The 10,799-nt window shown below is 43.2% G+C and overlaps 1 protein-coding gene across 5 annotated transcripts in view; it reads left to right on the top strand.

Moving 5' to 3' along the window:
* Nucleotides 1–438: 438 nt before the first annotated feature.
* SEPTIN11 (septin 11) overlaps nucleotides 439–10,799 on the top strand; it is a 174,262-nt gene continuing 163,901 nt past the window's right edge. For all 5 annotated transcript variants that reach the window (XM_077476075.1, XM_077476073.1, XM_077476076.1 and 2 more), the window contains exon 1: nucleotides 439–590. In XM_077476075.1, the coding sequence (XP_077332201.1) occupies nucleotides 564–590 (27 nt within the window). In that variant the 5' untranslated portion in view covers nucleotides 439–563. The remainder of the gene's footprint in view (nucleotides 591–10,799) is intronic.

The raw sequence follows: 10,799 nt of genomic DNA, 5'->3' as shown, positions 1-10,799 counted from the left end.
CAAAAGCCACGTACTAGCGATCCTATTATCGTACGATCGCGTGGAAAGCGGCATTTTTTGTACGATTTTTTTTTTTTTTTTTTATGTGTATGGGCCATTAGAGGGTATGAAATGTGAGCCATGAGATTGGATACTCTGTGATAAAATGCTATGAAATGTATGAGTGCTGTTGTTCCCTCACAGATACCACTACACTCCAAACTATTCTTCAGGCATTCGGGCCGTACCATTGTTTGACGAGGGGAGTTAGGCACAGCTGAGCCCCCCCACTCCTCCCTGTAGTCAGTCCCAGCTCCGGAATTGATGTCGGTGGATTGTGTACCTTTAACCCAATGGCTGTTTTATGAGGACAAGATTTTTTTTTTTTGGTACTTGTCCGCCGAGAATGTGTGTGTGTGTGAAGTCCCCACCCCTCTTTCCTGAGTTGCGTCCCTCCCCCTCTCCCCCTGTGGTGGCCATGTTCCTCCATCAGGGGCTGAGGAGATTCAGTCAGTGAGTGAGGCAGCCAGTGGCGGGCGCTGTGCATTCTTCTACACTCCGCTCCCTCTTCTCAGGACAGCAGCATGGCAGTGGCAGTGGGCAGGCAGACTGTAAGTTGGCGCTTCTTTACTCCATTTCTATAGAGCGTGTGTGTGAGGGGTGACAGCCTGGGCTTCTTCTATTGTGTGTACGGACTGTTCCGGAGCCTGGCAAATGATTGCAGCTCCCTCCATCCCTCCTCTATAGACCGCTATGATGGGAGGAGGTTATATAATCATCTATTGTGGCAGAGAGGACCTGGAGCAATACTAACCCATCATGGACTGGGTACAAGGGGCACTTCCATCCCAGCCATGGCTCTTTAGCCTGCTTCATGTCTCCCTGCCAACAGCTTCATTTACACACGATCGGGGTTTTTTTTTTTGCTTTTCTAAACCTGCGTGGGTGAGGGAAGAAAAAAAAAGATGTGTGGGCTGAGAGAGATCGTGTGATGCTGGACTGAGCCCAAGAGCTAGCAATCACACCGTCAAATTCTGCTGGTGAACCTAATTGAATGGACTTGATCTGCACAATGCGTTTTAATATGGATAGGTGACTGCCCCAGACTCTAATGGGCATGCCACAAAACTTCTGCTGCTGCTTGATCACAGCAAATCACATTAAAAGGTATTGGTCAGAAGGCAGCAGTGAGATCATGACGGTAGAATGGGCGATTGCCCAGGGATCACCCCAGATTCCATCAGAGCCAATGGGCATGGCACAAAACTTCTGCTGCTGCTTCATCACAGCCAGTCACATTAAAAGGCATTGGGCAGAGGTGTGATCGTAAAGGCAGAATGGGCGATTGCCCAGGACCCCACAGACTCCATCAGGGTCAATGGGCATGGCACGAAGCTACTGCTTGATCACAGCCAATCACATTAAAAGGTATTGGGCAGAAGTGTGATCATAAAGGCGGAATGGGCGATTGCCTCAGGATCCCCCCAGATTCCATCAGGCCAGTGGGCATGCCACAAAACTTCTGCTGCTGCTTGATCACAGCCAATCACATTAAAAAGCATTAGGCAGAGGTGTGACCATAAAGACAGAATGGGCGATTGCCCTGGGATCCCCCCAGATTCCATCAGGACCAATGGGCATGCTACAAAAGCTTTGCACTTAATAGAAAGTCAGTTGCAGTGTTGTATGTTTGTTTGACTTTCCATCACATGCAGCAAAAAGGTGGGCTTTAACACCCATACGCCGCACACGTGTCACTGGGGGGGCTTATGTTTATGGGCAGAGAGCGTACTCCCAGCACCAAGATGGCTCTCACTCCAGAATAAAGATCGGTAAATGGCATGTCCAGCTTCCAATCATGTGACCACTGTGGTCATATGATCGGAAGTTGGACCCATCATTTACGAATCTTTATTCTGGACTGAGAGCCATCTTAGTGCTGGAAGTGCGCTCTCTGCCCATAAACATCAGCACCAAGTTACTTCTCAGTCCAGAATAAAAATCAGTAAACGGCAGGACCAGCTTGTGGCCTTAATGCCCACTGTCACGGTGGTCACATGAGCACAGATCCCTCCAACCCCTGGCGATCAGAGTTAATTAACCTGGGTAAGAAGGCGTACTGATCCAGAGGTTTCCTTTCTGATTATACACAATACATCTGCACATTCTGATCTTGGAAGCATCATTACTATTGGGGATATTGGGCGTGTTCAGAACCTAGTACCAATCGCAATATTCCCCACTCACATGTTACTGAAGATGGCTGATCAGTATTGGTGGAGTGACCACAGGCTGGGAACCGTAGTTGAGGCATTCCCCAACCCACATTTGCATGTATACACACCCCCTTGTATTCATGTAGCAGTGGCGTGGGAAATGCCATGGCAACTTATGGTTGGCCCAGTACAGTGACAGCTTCCTGGCAGGATCACTCAGATGGGCTGGTACTAGGTTCTGAATGCAAAGAAATGTCACCAGCACAGCAAGGATTCCTCAAATGGGTCTAAAGCTTTATTTTGTGGTCACATGGTACATGACCACACAGGGTCCCTTTGATAGGTGCCCCTTGCCTGGCAAAGAGGCCCTGCATGGCTCTGAAACATTTACTTTTTTTTAATGTACCATGTGACCACAAAATAAAGCGTATGACCTGTTTGAGGAATCCTTGGTGTGCTGGTGACATTTCTACACATTCAAAACCTAGTACCAGCCCACCCGAGTGATCTTGCCAAGAAGCTGTCACTGTACTAGGCCAATCAGAAGTGTTTGAGGCGTTCCTCACCCTACAGCTAGATGTATTCAAAGGGGTGTGTATACATGCAGCTGCAGGTCAGCGAATGCCTCAACCACTTATGGCTGGCCCACTACAGTGACAGCTTGCAGGTGGGTTTAGACTGGGTTCCGCCACGGCTTTAGGTGTATATATAGATGGTTATATACCACTGCATGTGATCCTATTGAAAATTCAAACACTGGGGTTGATTTACTAAAACTGGAAAGTGCAAAATCTAGTGCAAATTCTACTGCATAGAAACCAATTAGCTTCCTTTTTTTTTTTTGGCAAGGTTTAATTGAACAAGCTGATGTTAGAAGCTGATTGGCTACCATGCAGAGCTACACCAGATTGTGCACTCTCCGGTTTTAGTAAATTAACCCCACTGCCTTCTAAATCCTGCAGAAAGGCTTCCTAATTCCACATCAAGACACAAAGCATAATGTCTGTGCACACTCACCCTTTAACTGGCCATATCAAGTTCAGTCGGTTCCTGATAGAACTGGATAAAATTGATTATGTGGGTGGGTCTGTTGGCCCCTCCCACTCAATACGTTTCAATTAAAACGTCAAAGGAGCGGGGTGAAAAATTGTTGGGTGAACAGTGACTGCATTCAATCAGATGCAGCCAATGTTCAGATAGTGGCTGCTGTTATAATGCTATAGGTCAGCAGATTTGCTCATCCATGTGGTGTAATGTGGATGGAGAAATGTGTTTGATTTATTTTTTCTTTTTGCCTTTGGGCTACATTGGCTGGCCATAGACAGTGAATTTCTTTCCTGCAATCAAAGAAAATTGCTTGATTTCCCCATTAACACAGACAGTGTTGACAGGGGAATGGAGCCATTATATTCTCCTGAGGGGAGCCACCCCTGCTGGGAGAATACAGTGATTGTTAGCGGCTTTAATAGCTGCTAGCGATAATTGCATGTAAAATCCGGCAGGCTGGTTGTACCCAGGTTGATCAGTCAATTCAGCCTGCCCATACATGGTTCAAATCTCAGCTGGTTCCTGCAGAACCGCCCGAGATTTGAACCGTCTATGGTATGCTTAAGGCTTGGCTCACACTTGAACACTTCTTCAAGTGTTTTTCAAGCTTTTTTTTTGCGCTTGTACCTATGGTTTTCACGTTTTAGCCAATGGAAAGCTAGTTACTAGGAGGTGAGGTAAGAAATAGCATGAAAAGTGTGCATTTTCAGGCACTCCTATTACAGTCCATAGAGACCAAAAATGCGTAACTCTGCCCCAAAGAAGCCTATGTTCTTTTTTCGAGTAACACGGCGCTCAGGTGTAAGTGGGCTCTATTGAATTAAATAGTAATCTTGACGTTGAGTGTTGACGCATGCTTCAGATTGCCCAGGTGTGATCCTGGATCTTATGTATGATCCAGCTAAACTGGAGGAGGCTCGTGTGCTGAAAGCAGCCTGGGGCTTACAATGCAATGAATCAAGAGAAATCAAGATACTGTATTTAAATTCAGCAAAATAATTCATTTTTGCAATTCTGTTACAATGAATATTGTGTAATTTATTATCCTTGTAATGCAGGATTTTTATAGCATCAACAGTTTGCGCAGCACTTTACAAAATAAAGACCACACAGTTACATTTATTATTATTCAGGATTTATATAGCGCCAACAGTTTGCGCAGTGCTTTACAACATAACATAACAAGCAAACAGTTACAGTACAATTCAATACAAGAGGAATCGGAGCCATGCAAGAGGATTAGGAGGGCCCTGCATGTAGGACCGAGTCCGCAGCCTAAAAATGGGTATAATGATAATCTGATTAACTGTATATTAAAGTTGGAATGTCTTGTGTGTATCCAATGTCTTTAGCAGTTTATTCTGTGCAGTTTAGTGATTTACAAAGTGCAGTGAGCGGTCAGATAAGTCATTACAGAGGATCAGACAAGTTAAATTATTTACCGTTAGTTTATCTTGTTTGTGCATTGATGTAAGCAGTATTTAGATGCTGTCTGCTTTGCCTTTCCTGTTGTCACAAAACGGAGGTCTTAACAATTAAAAGAGAGGGTGTGGTTCTATCTTGGATCCTCTTGTCTTTCTCTTTTTTTCTTTGAATTTTAAGGATCTGGTGTGATAAGCCAAAGCAAAAAGGTGCTTTTGTGTTTTGGCATGTGTTAAGCCAGTTGCATGCTTGAAGCGTTCCAGCCAGAAGAGGTGTTAGAGGTTACAATATAAGATCTGAAGGCATCTCTTTGTTGGCTACAGTGGCCGGATGGAGAGGCCTCACCCCATCCCGCTCTGTTTCCCCCCCTCATCCAGCCCTTGGACAAACAGTTATCATTTCCTTTCTGAATACAGTCTGGCTATCTGAGCTGTGTGGGTTTACTGTGTGTGCTGGTGTGCAGATCTGAATATGAAATGGCTGTCTTCTTTCCATCTATAAAAATATTAGGCTTGAGATATTCACAAAAGACATAATAAATAAGTCATTGTTAAAGCAGTGAATGGACAAGCTGGATGTACAGAAGTTGATCGGTAGATTGACTTCTGTAAAACCAGCCTGTCGGATTTTCCCTGCAATCAACCCCACAGACTGTAGACGGCATCACCAATCACTGTATTCTGACGGAGGCAAAGTCTCCCCTCGTGTGGGGAGTCCTCTATGGTAAGCTAAAGAGTATGGATGAGATGCTGGCTGCAGTAAGCCCTAGCAATGCTCAGTGATGACAAGTCTTGGCACTGAATGCTTGCTAAAACTTTGTATGTGCCTTGTGCCTTGTTAAGTATATTTTAAGGCACATTTTATTTTTAATTTTTTTTTAGGCAGAGCAGGAGATAGTAAGACCCTCTGTCAGATTTTTATTGTTCTCTGTCAAAGAGATTTATCCTCTTATTAGTCCTGCTAACCTTTCAGTTGTCACCGTAACAGAAAAGGAAGAGAACATTTCCATTGGGGACACCTGTTCTGTTGACAACTGTCTTACGTGCCTATTCAAGTCTTTGTGTTACAGAAACCAAAGGTTTTATATAATATTACCATTTTACTGTAACGCATTAATCACAAGGCATCGTGGCGCTGTTCACTGCGTGTATTGTGGTGTGCTGACCTGAGAAAGAGGCGTCCAGTCCATCTTATTTTTTTATTTTTTATGTGTGCATTGAGGTATACGGTACTTCCTGGCTCTCTTACCTCTGTGTGCCTTAAGGTCCCGTTCACACCTGAGCATACTGGAATTGCGGCAAAACACAGGACATGTTTGCACTGGCACTATTTCCTAATGGCACCCCAAACCCAGTGCTATTTTTGTCACAAATGTCAAGAGACAAAACACGCTAAAATCATGGCAAAAGTCTCCTGGCTCTGTGCCACAATTTGGTACATGAGCTGCTTTGGAACATTTTTGGAGTGGAGGGAAGCCCATTCAAATGAATGGTGATGCTCCAAAAACTTACAAAAAATATACAAAATGCGGTGCAGCAGCTGTTGCTGCACTACGCTTAGGTGTGAAGGGAGCCGGACAGGTTCACACTGGTATGACACGACGGTTGTACGACTGTCATCCTACTTTGCCCTGCAACATTGGTCCTACTTCCATCTGACTTGAATGAACAGGATAATATTCTTCTGCGATTTAGAGATAGTCTGACTTGTCCTTTGGCCAATCAAAACAATACCAGTGTGACATAAATTCTTTTTTTTACTGCTGCTGTAATCAATCACCATGTTGGATGTCACAAGTCAGATGGTTAGAGCAAGGATCTGACTTCAATGATATTCAGCCTAGGGTTCACACTTGTGTGATGTCAAACATCGCACGTGATTCGTACCCCCGCTGCGGTGCCGATTGCATACGATGTCTGTGCAGTGCGAGTTCAGCCATACAGTTGTATGACTGAACTCGCATTGGATTCGAAAAGGTGCAGGGACTTTTTTTTTTACCAAGCACTGGAATGGGATCACATGGGTGTGCTCACTCATATGATCCGATTTCTGTTCGAATTCACAGCTTGCACTGTGATCTGTGAACCGATCTGGGGGTGTCATTAACATTGGAATGACACCCGCAGCTATGCGCAGTGGGCAGTGTGAACTGTCTGCGGGAGAGATGTGAGGCGGAAACCAATCAATAAATGCTTACTGGGAATTTTTTACCAAAATTATATAGTAGGATACATGTTGGCCTTAATTTATGAATTAAAAAAAATAAAAAAACCCAGTGATCAAATACCACCAAAAGAAAGCTCTATTTGTGGGAAAAAAAGACACGAATTGCAATTATGTACAGTGTTGCATGACTGCGCAATTGTCAGTGAAACTTAAGTAGTGTCGTATAGCAAAAAAAGGCCTGGTCGTGAAGGGGGGGGGGGGGGGGGGGGTATATCTTCCTGAGATCAAGTGGTTATGCAACCTATTTTGTTTGTTAAAATAAACCTTCCAGTGTTATGCCTGGTACACACAAACTGTTTTTTCCATGCAACCCAGCGGGTTGTCGAATGCAAATATTCAGCATATTTCAGAAAATCGGTATTTACATCCAATTTCAGAAGATGTAAAAGAGAGCCCCTATACAGCATCAGGCTAAAGCCTGCTGGGTTGCTCTGGGTCAGCTCAGCAATCTTCTCCGCTGAGCTGTTGTGTCAGCTCCCTCCGCCGGGACACTCTGATCAGCGCTCTCTGCCATAGGAAGTCACCAGCTTCTGTCAGACTGACATACACATGGGCGGAATGTTGGCCCTACTGTTTACTATGGTCTTGTTGACTGCAGATACCACAATCTGGTCTCTTTCTGGGGGGGGGGTCAGGTGTAGTCTATTGGAGAGGGAACAAGCTAATGCTATATTAAAGGCACTGCGTATGGGTTGATAACAAATTGGGTGCTGGGTGCAGGTACAATGTCGCTTGCTCATACAATTGTGGAAACACCTAGGAGGCAGACAACAGAACTCCTAATTGGAGTAACTGGTGCTACATTACTTTCTGTGGAGGGCCACAAAAAGTAAGCTGGCATCACAAGCACTAGCAGGATGAGTAGGTAAAAAATTTGAATGGAGGGTGAACCCTACAATAATTCTGTAAACAATTCGATCGCAAAAGGATGATGTATTTGTAGTAGAGCTAGACGATTAACTTTTAAAGCATCAGATCACTATTCTCCCCCCCCCCCCCCATGATCTTAAAGCATTTTTTCCCGATTCTATGCAGAGTTCTCTGCTCACAGCTGACAGCTGTCTAAAAAACAAAACAAAAACAAAATAAAACAGGTAGCCTGCCAAGTTTAAGGAGAAACATTGTAATGCTTTGTCCTTTTAGATCAGAGGGATGAACTTAGGTCTGCAAATGAGGGAAGTTTAACCACTTAAAGCGGGATTCCACCCTAAAGTGGAACCTCCGCTGATCGGAAACCCCCCCCCCCTCCGGTGTCACAATTGACACCTTTCAGGGGGGAGGGGGGTGGAGATACCTGTCAAAGACAGGTATTTTCACCCACTTCCGGGCATAGACTCCCACGGGAGTCTACGCCATTTCCTGCCCTGCCGCGCTGTCTGCTGGGACACACACGGGTCCCAGTGACAGCGCGGAGATCTCCTATTGCGCGGCGCGGCTCGCGCATGCGCAGTAGGGAACCGGGAAGTGAAGCCGATTCGCTTTACTTCCTGATTCCCTCACCTCGAATGGCGGCGGCAGCAGCCGAGGCCCGAGCGGTCGATTGGCCTCGGCTGCCGGCATTGCTGGAACCCGGGACAGGTGAGTGTCCATTTATTAAAAGTCAGCAGCTGTAGTATTTATAGCTGCTGGCTTTTAATATTTTTTTTTTGGGCGGAATCCCTCTTTAAAGACTAAACCTTTTTTTGACATTTGTTTACAAGTTAAAATCAATATTTTTCCCCCAAATATATATATATTTAGCAGAGACCCTAGAGAATAAAATGGCAGTTGTTGCAATATTTTATGTCACACTGTATTTGCAAAACAGTCTTTCAAATGTAATTTTTTGGGCAAAAACACACTTTAATGAATTAATAAAAAACGAAACAGTAAAGTTAGCCCAATTTTTTTGTATAATGTGAAAGATAATGTTTAACTATGAGAATCGTGATCTTTATTCTAAGCAAGAGAATTGTGATTCTCATTTTGGCCAGAATCGTGCAGCTCTAATTTGTAGTGTGATTTATGATTTTGGGTGACGTTGCACTTTAAATAAATGTGTATGTATGCTAGACAATAGAGACTGCCTCTGAGAGGCCTCACACACCCATGTGCATGAGGCCTAAAAATAACCTTTTCTAGCTAAAGACATTAACATATACAAATTGCACTTTTTCTTAAACTTTGACATTTCAAGTTAAACTCTAACATGTCATATCCCTTGTGTCATAAACAGGAAATACATTATTTTTTTCTTTCAGTGGGAGTATGTATGTATTAAAGAATCTGACATGAGTTTTTTCAGGATGCCTAAAAATCTACATTTGCTGTGCCATATTTCATGAGTGTTTTCTAGAAAGATTTTTTTTTATTTTCTTTTTTCCTATATTAAAGTATAACTAAAAGCAAAACTTTTTTTTTTTTTAGTTTTGGATAGAGTTCAGAGGGATTAGAACGTCTGTTCATTTTTATTGCTGTCTGTGCCCCCGTTAAAGGAGATTCACCGTCTCTATTTGTCCTGTTTACCAATATCATTGAAAGTAAAAGAAAATCACAAATTTTGGGTTTTCCCCAGAAAAGTAATAGAAGGGAGATCTTCCCATTAGGACACTAGTTCTGGTGACCTGAGGGCTCCGAAGGAATTCCCTTAATTTGCAAGGAATTTCTTCTCACTTCCTGTTTGTCTATGGGACAGGAAGTGAAGGGAAATCTCTACAATGGGATACAGATGGCGAAAACAAATCTGACAGGGGTTGTAACTCTCCCTTGCTCTATCCAAAATAGGAAAAGGGTTTTACAACAAAAGTACAGAATCATTTACATATGTATGAAATAGTGTACATTCTTTACTGCTTATCTATTAGTGTAAATTTATAAATTGTTTTGCAGGTTAATAAATTGTAAGTCACCAGTTTTTGTACTTGCTTTTACCCTAATTTATGTAAAATTGATAGGAATAAGTTGACTTTTCTTGCTTTTCAAGTTGTTTCCTACACCCTGATGAGATCTGGTATTGGTAAAGTCCAGTTTGAAGACAGTACTTGTCATTACATTGATGGGGAATGTGCAGCATTCTTTGCCATGTAGCAACATCTGAAATAATCTCTGCATACCTGCTGCACCCATTGATTAAAGCAATGCATAGGATAATAAAGTGTAATAATCCATAATTTACATCCAGCAGCCCACTGTAGTCAGGCTAAAGCTAGCCATACACATAGATTTTTTTTTTCATCCAGCCTGTGGTCTACATGAACAAAGTCTAGCAAATTCTTCCATCTACGCTATAAAATGCAGATGGATGCAGATTTTATTTTGACAGCCGTCGCCACCAGTTGTCAAAACACCCGAACAGCAGTTGCATCTGAATGGAGGCAGCCAACCGCTGGACAGTGGAAATTTTCTACCCCGGTTCTTTCATTTTTCAATTTAGGCATGTCAGGTGTATGCAAGCCAGCAGACTACACACTAATTGAATGTCTTCTGGTTCACAATGAACTGGCTGAAATTTGTCCACTGTAAGACCAGCTTTATATTTGAAATGTGATTAGTTGATCAAGTGTAAAACACTTGTATAATAGGTTATTTAAGTCTGACAGTTGTACGGTTTACATGGTTAGACTCAGCAGTGTTTTTTTGTTTTTTTAACATTTACAGAGCTTTTTCTTGTTGCTTTAAGAGAACCACCTGGACAAACTTAAGAACAACCTTTTGTTAGAACACTGCATTTTATGTCAGACAAAATTGATAGTTGGAGAACAAGACCTTATAAAATGTAGAACTTATCCATGAACAAGGTTAGGCTTCATGCACACAGGGCGTATGGGAAAAAAAAAACAAGCTGCAAAGCCACTACCAAGTCCCCTTACCTCAGGGCTCGACAAAACCCGGTCGCCAGGTCGCATTGGCGACTAGAAATAGCGACCTCGC

The sequence above is a fragment of the Lithobates pipiens genome, unplaced genomic scaffold (genome assembly GCF_037356315.1).
Source record: "Lithobates pipiens isolate NorthernLeopardFrog02 unplaced genomic scaffold, aLitPip1_a1.2 Scaffold_13, whole genome shotgun sequence".
Lineage (NCBI taxonomy): Eukaryota > Metazoa > Chordata > Amphibia > Anura > Ranidae > Lithobates > Lithobates pipiens.
The sequence above is the reverse complement of the archived record's forward strand: the minus strand, read 5'-3'. Positions and strand labels throughout refer to the sequence as shown.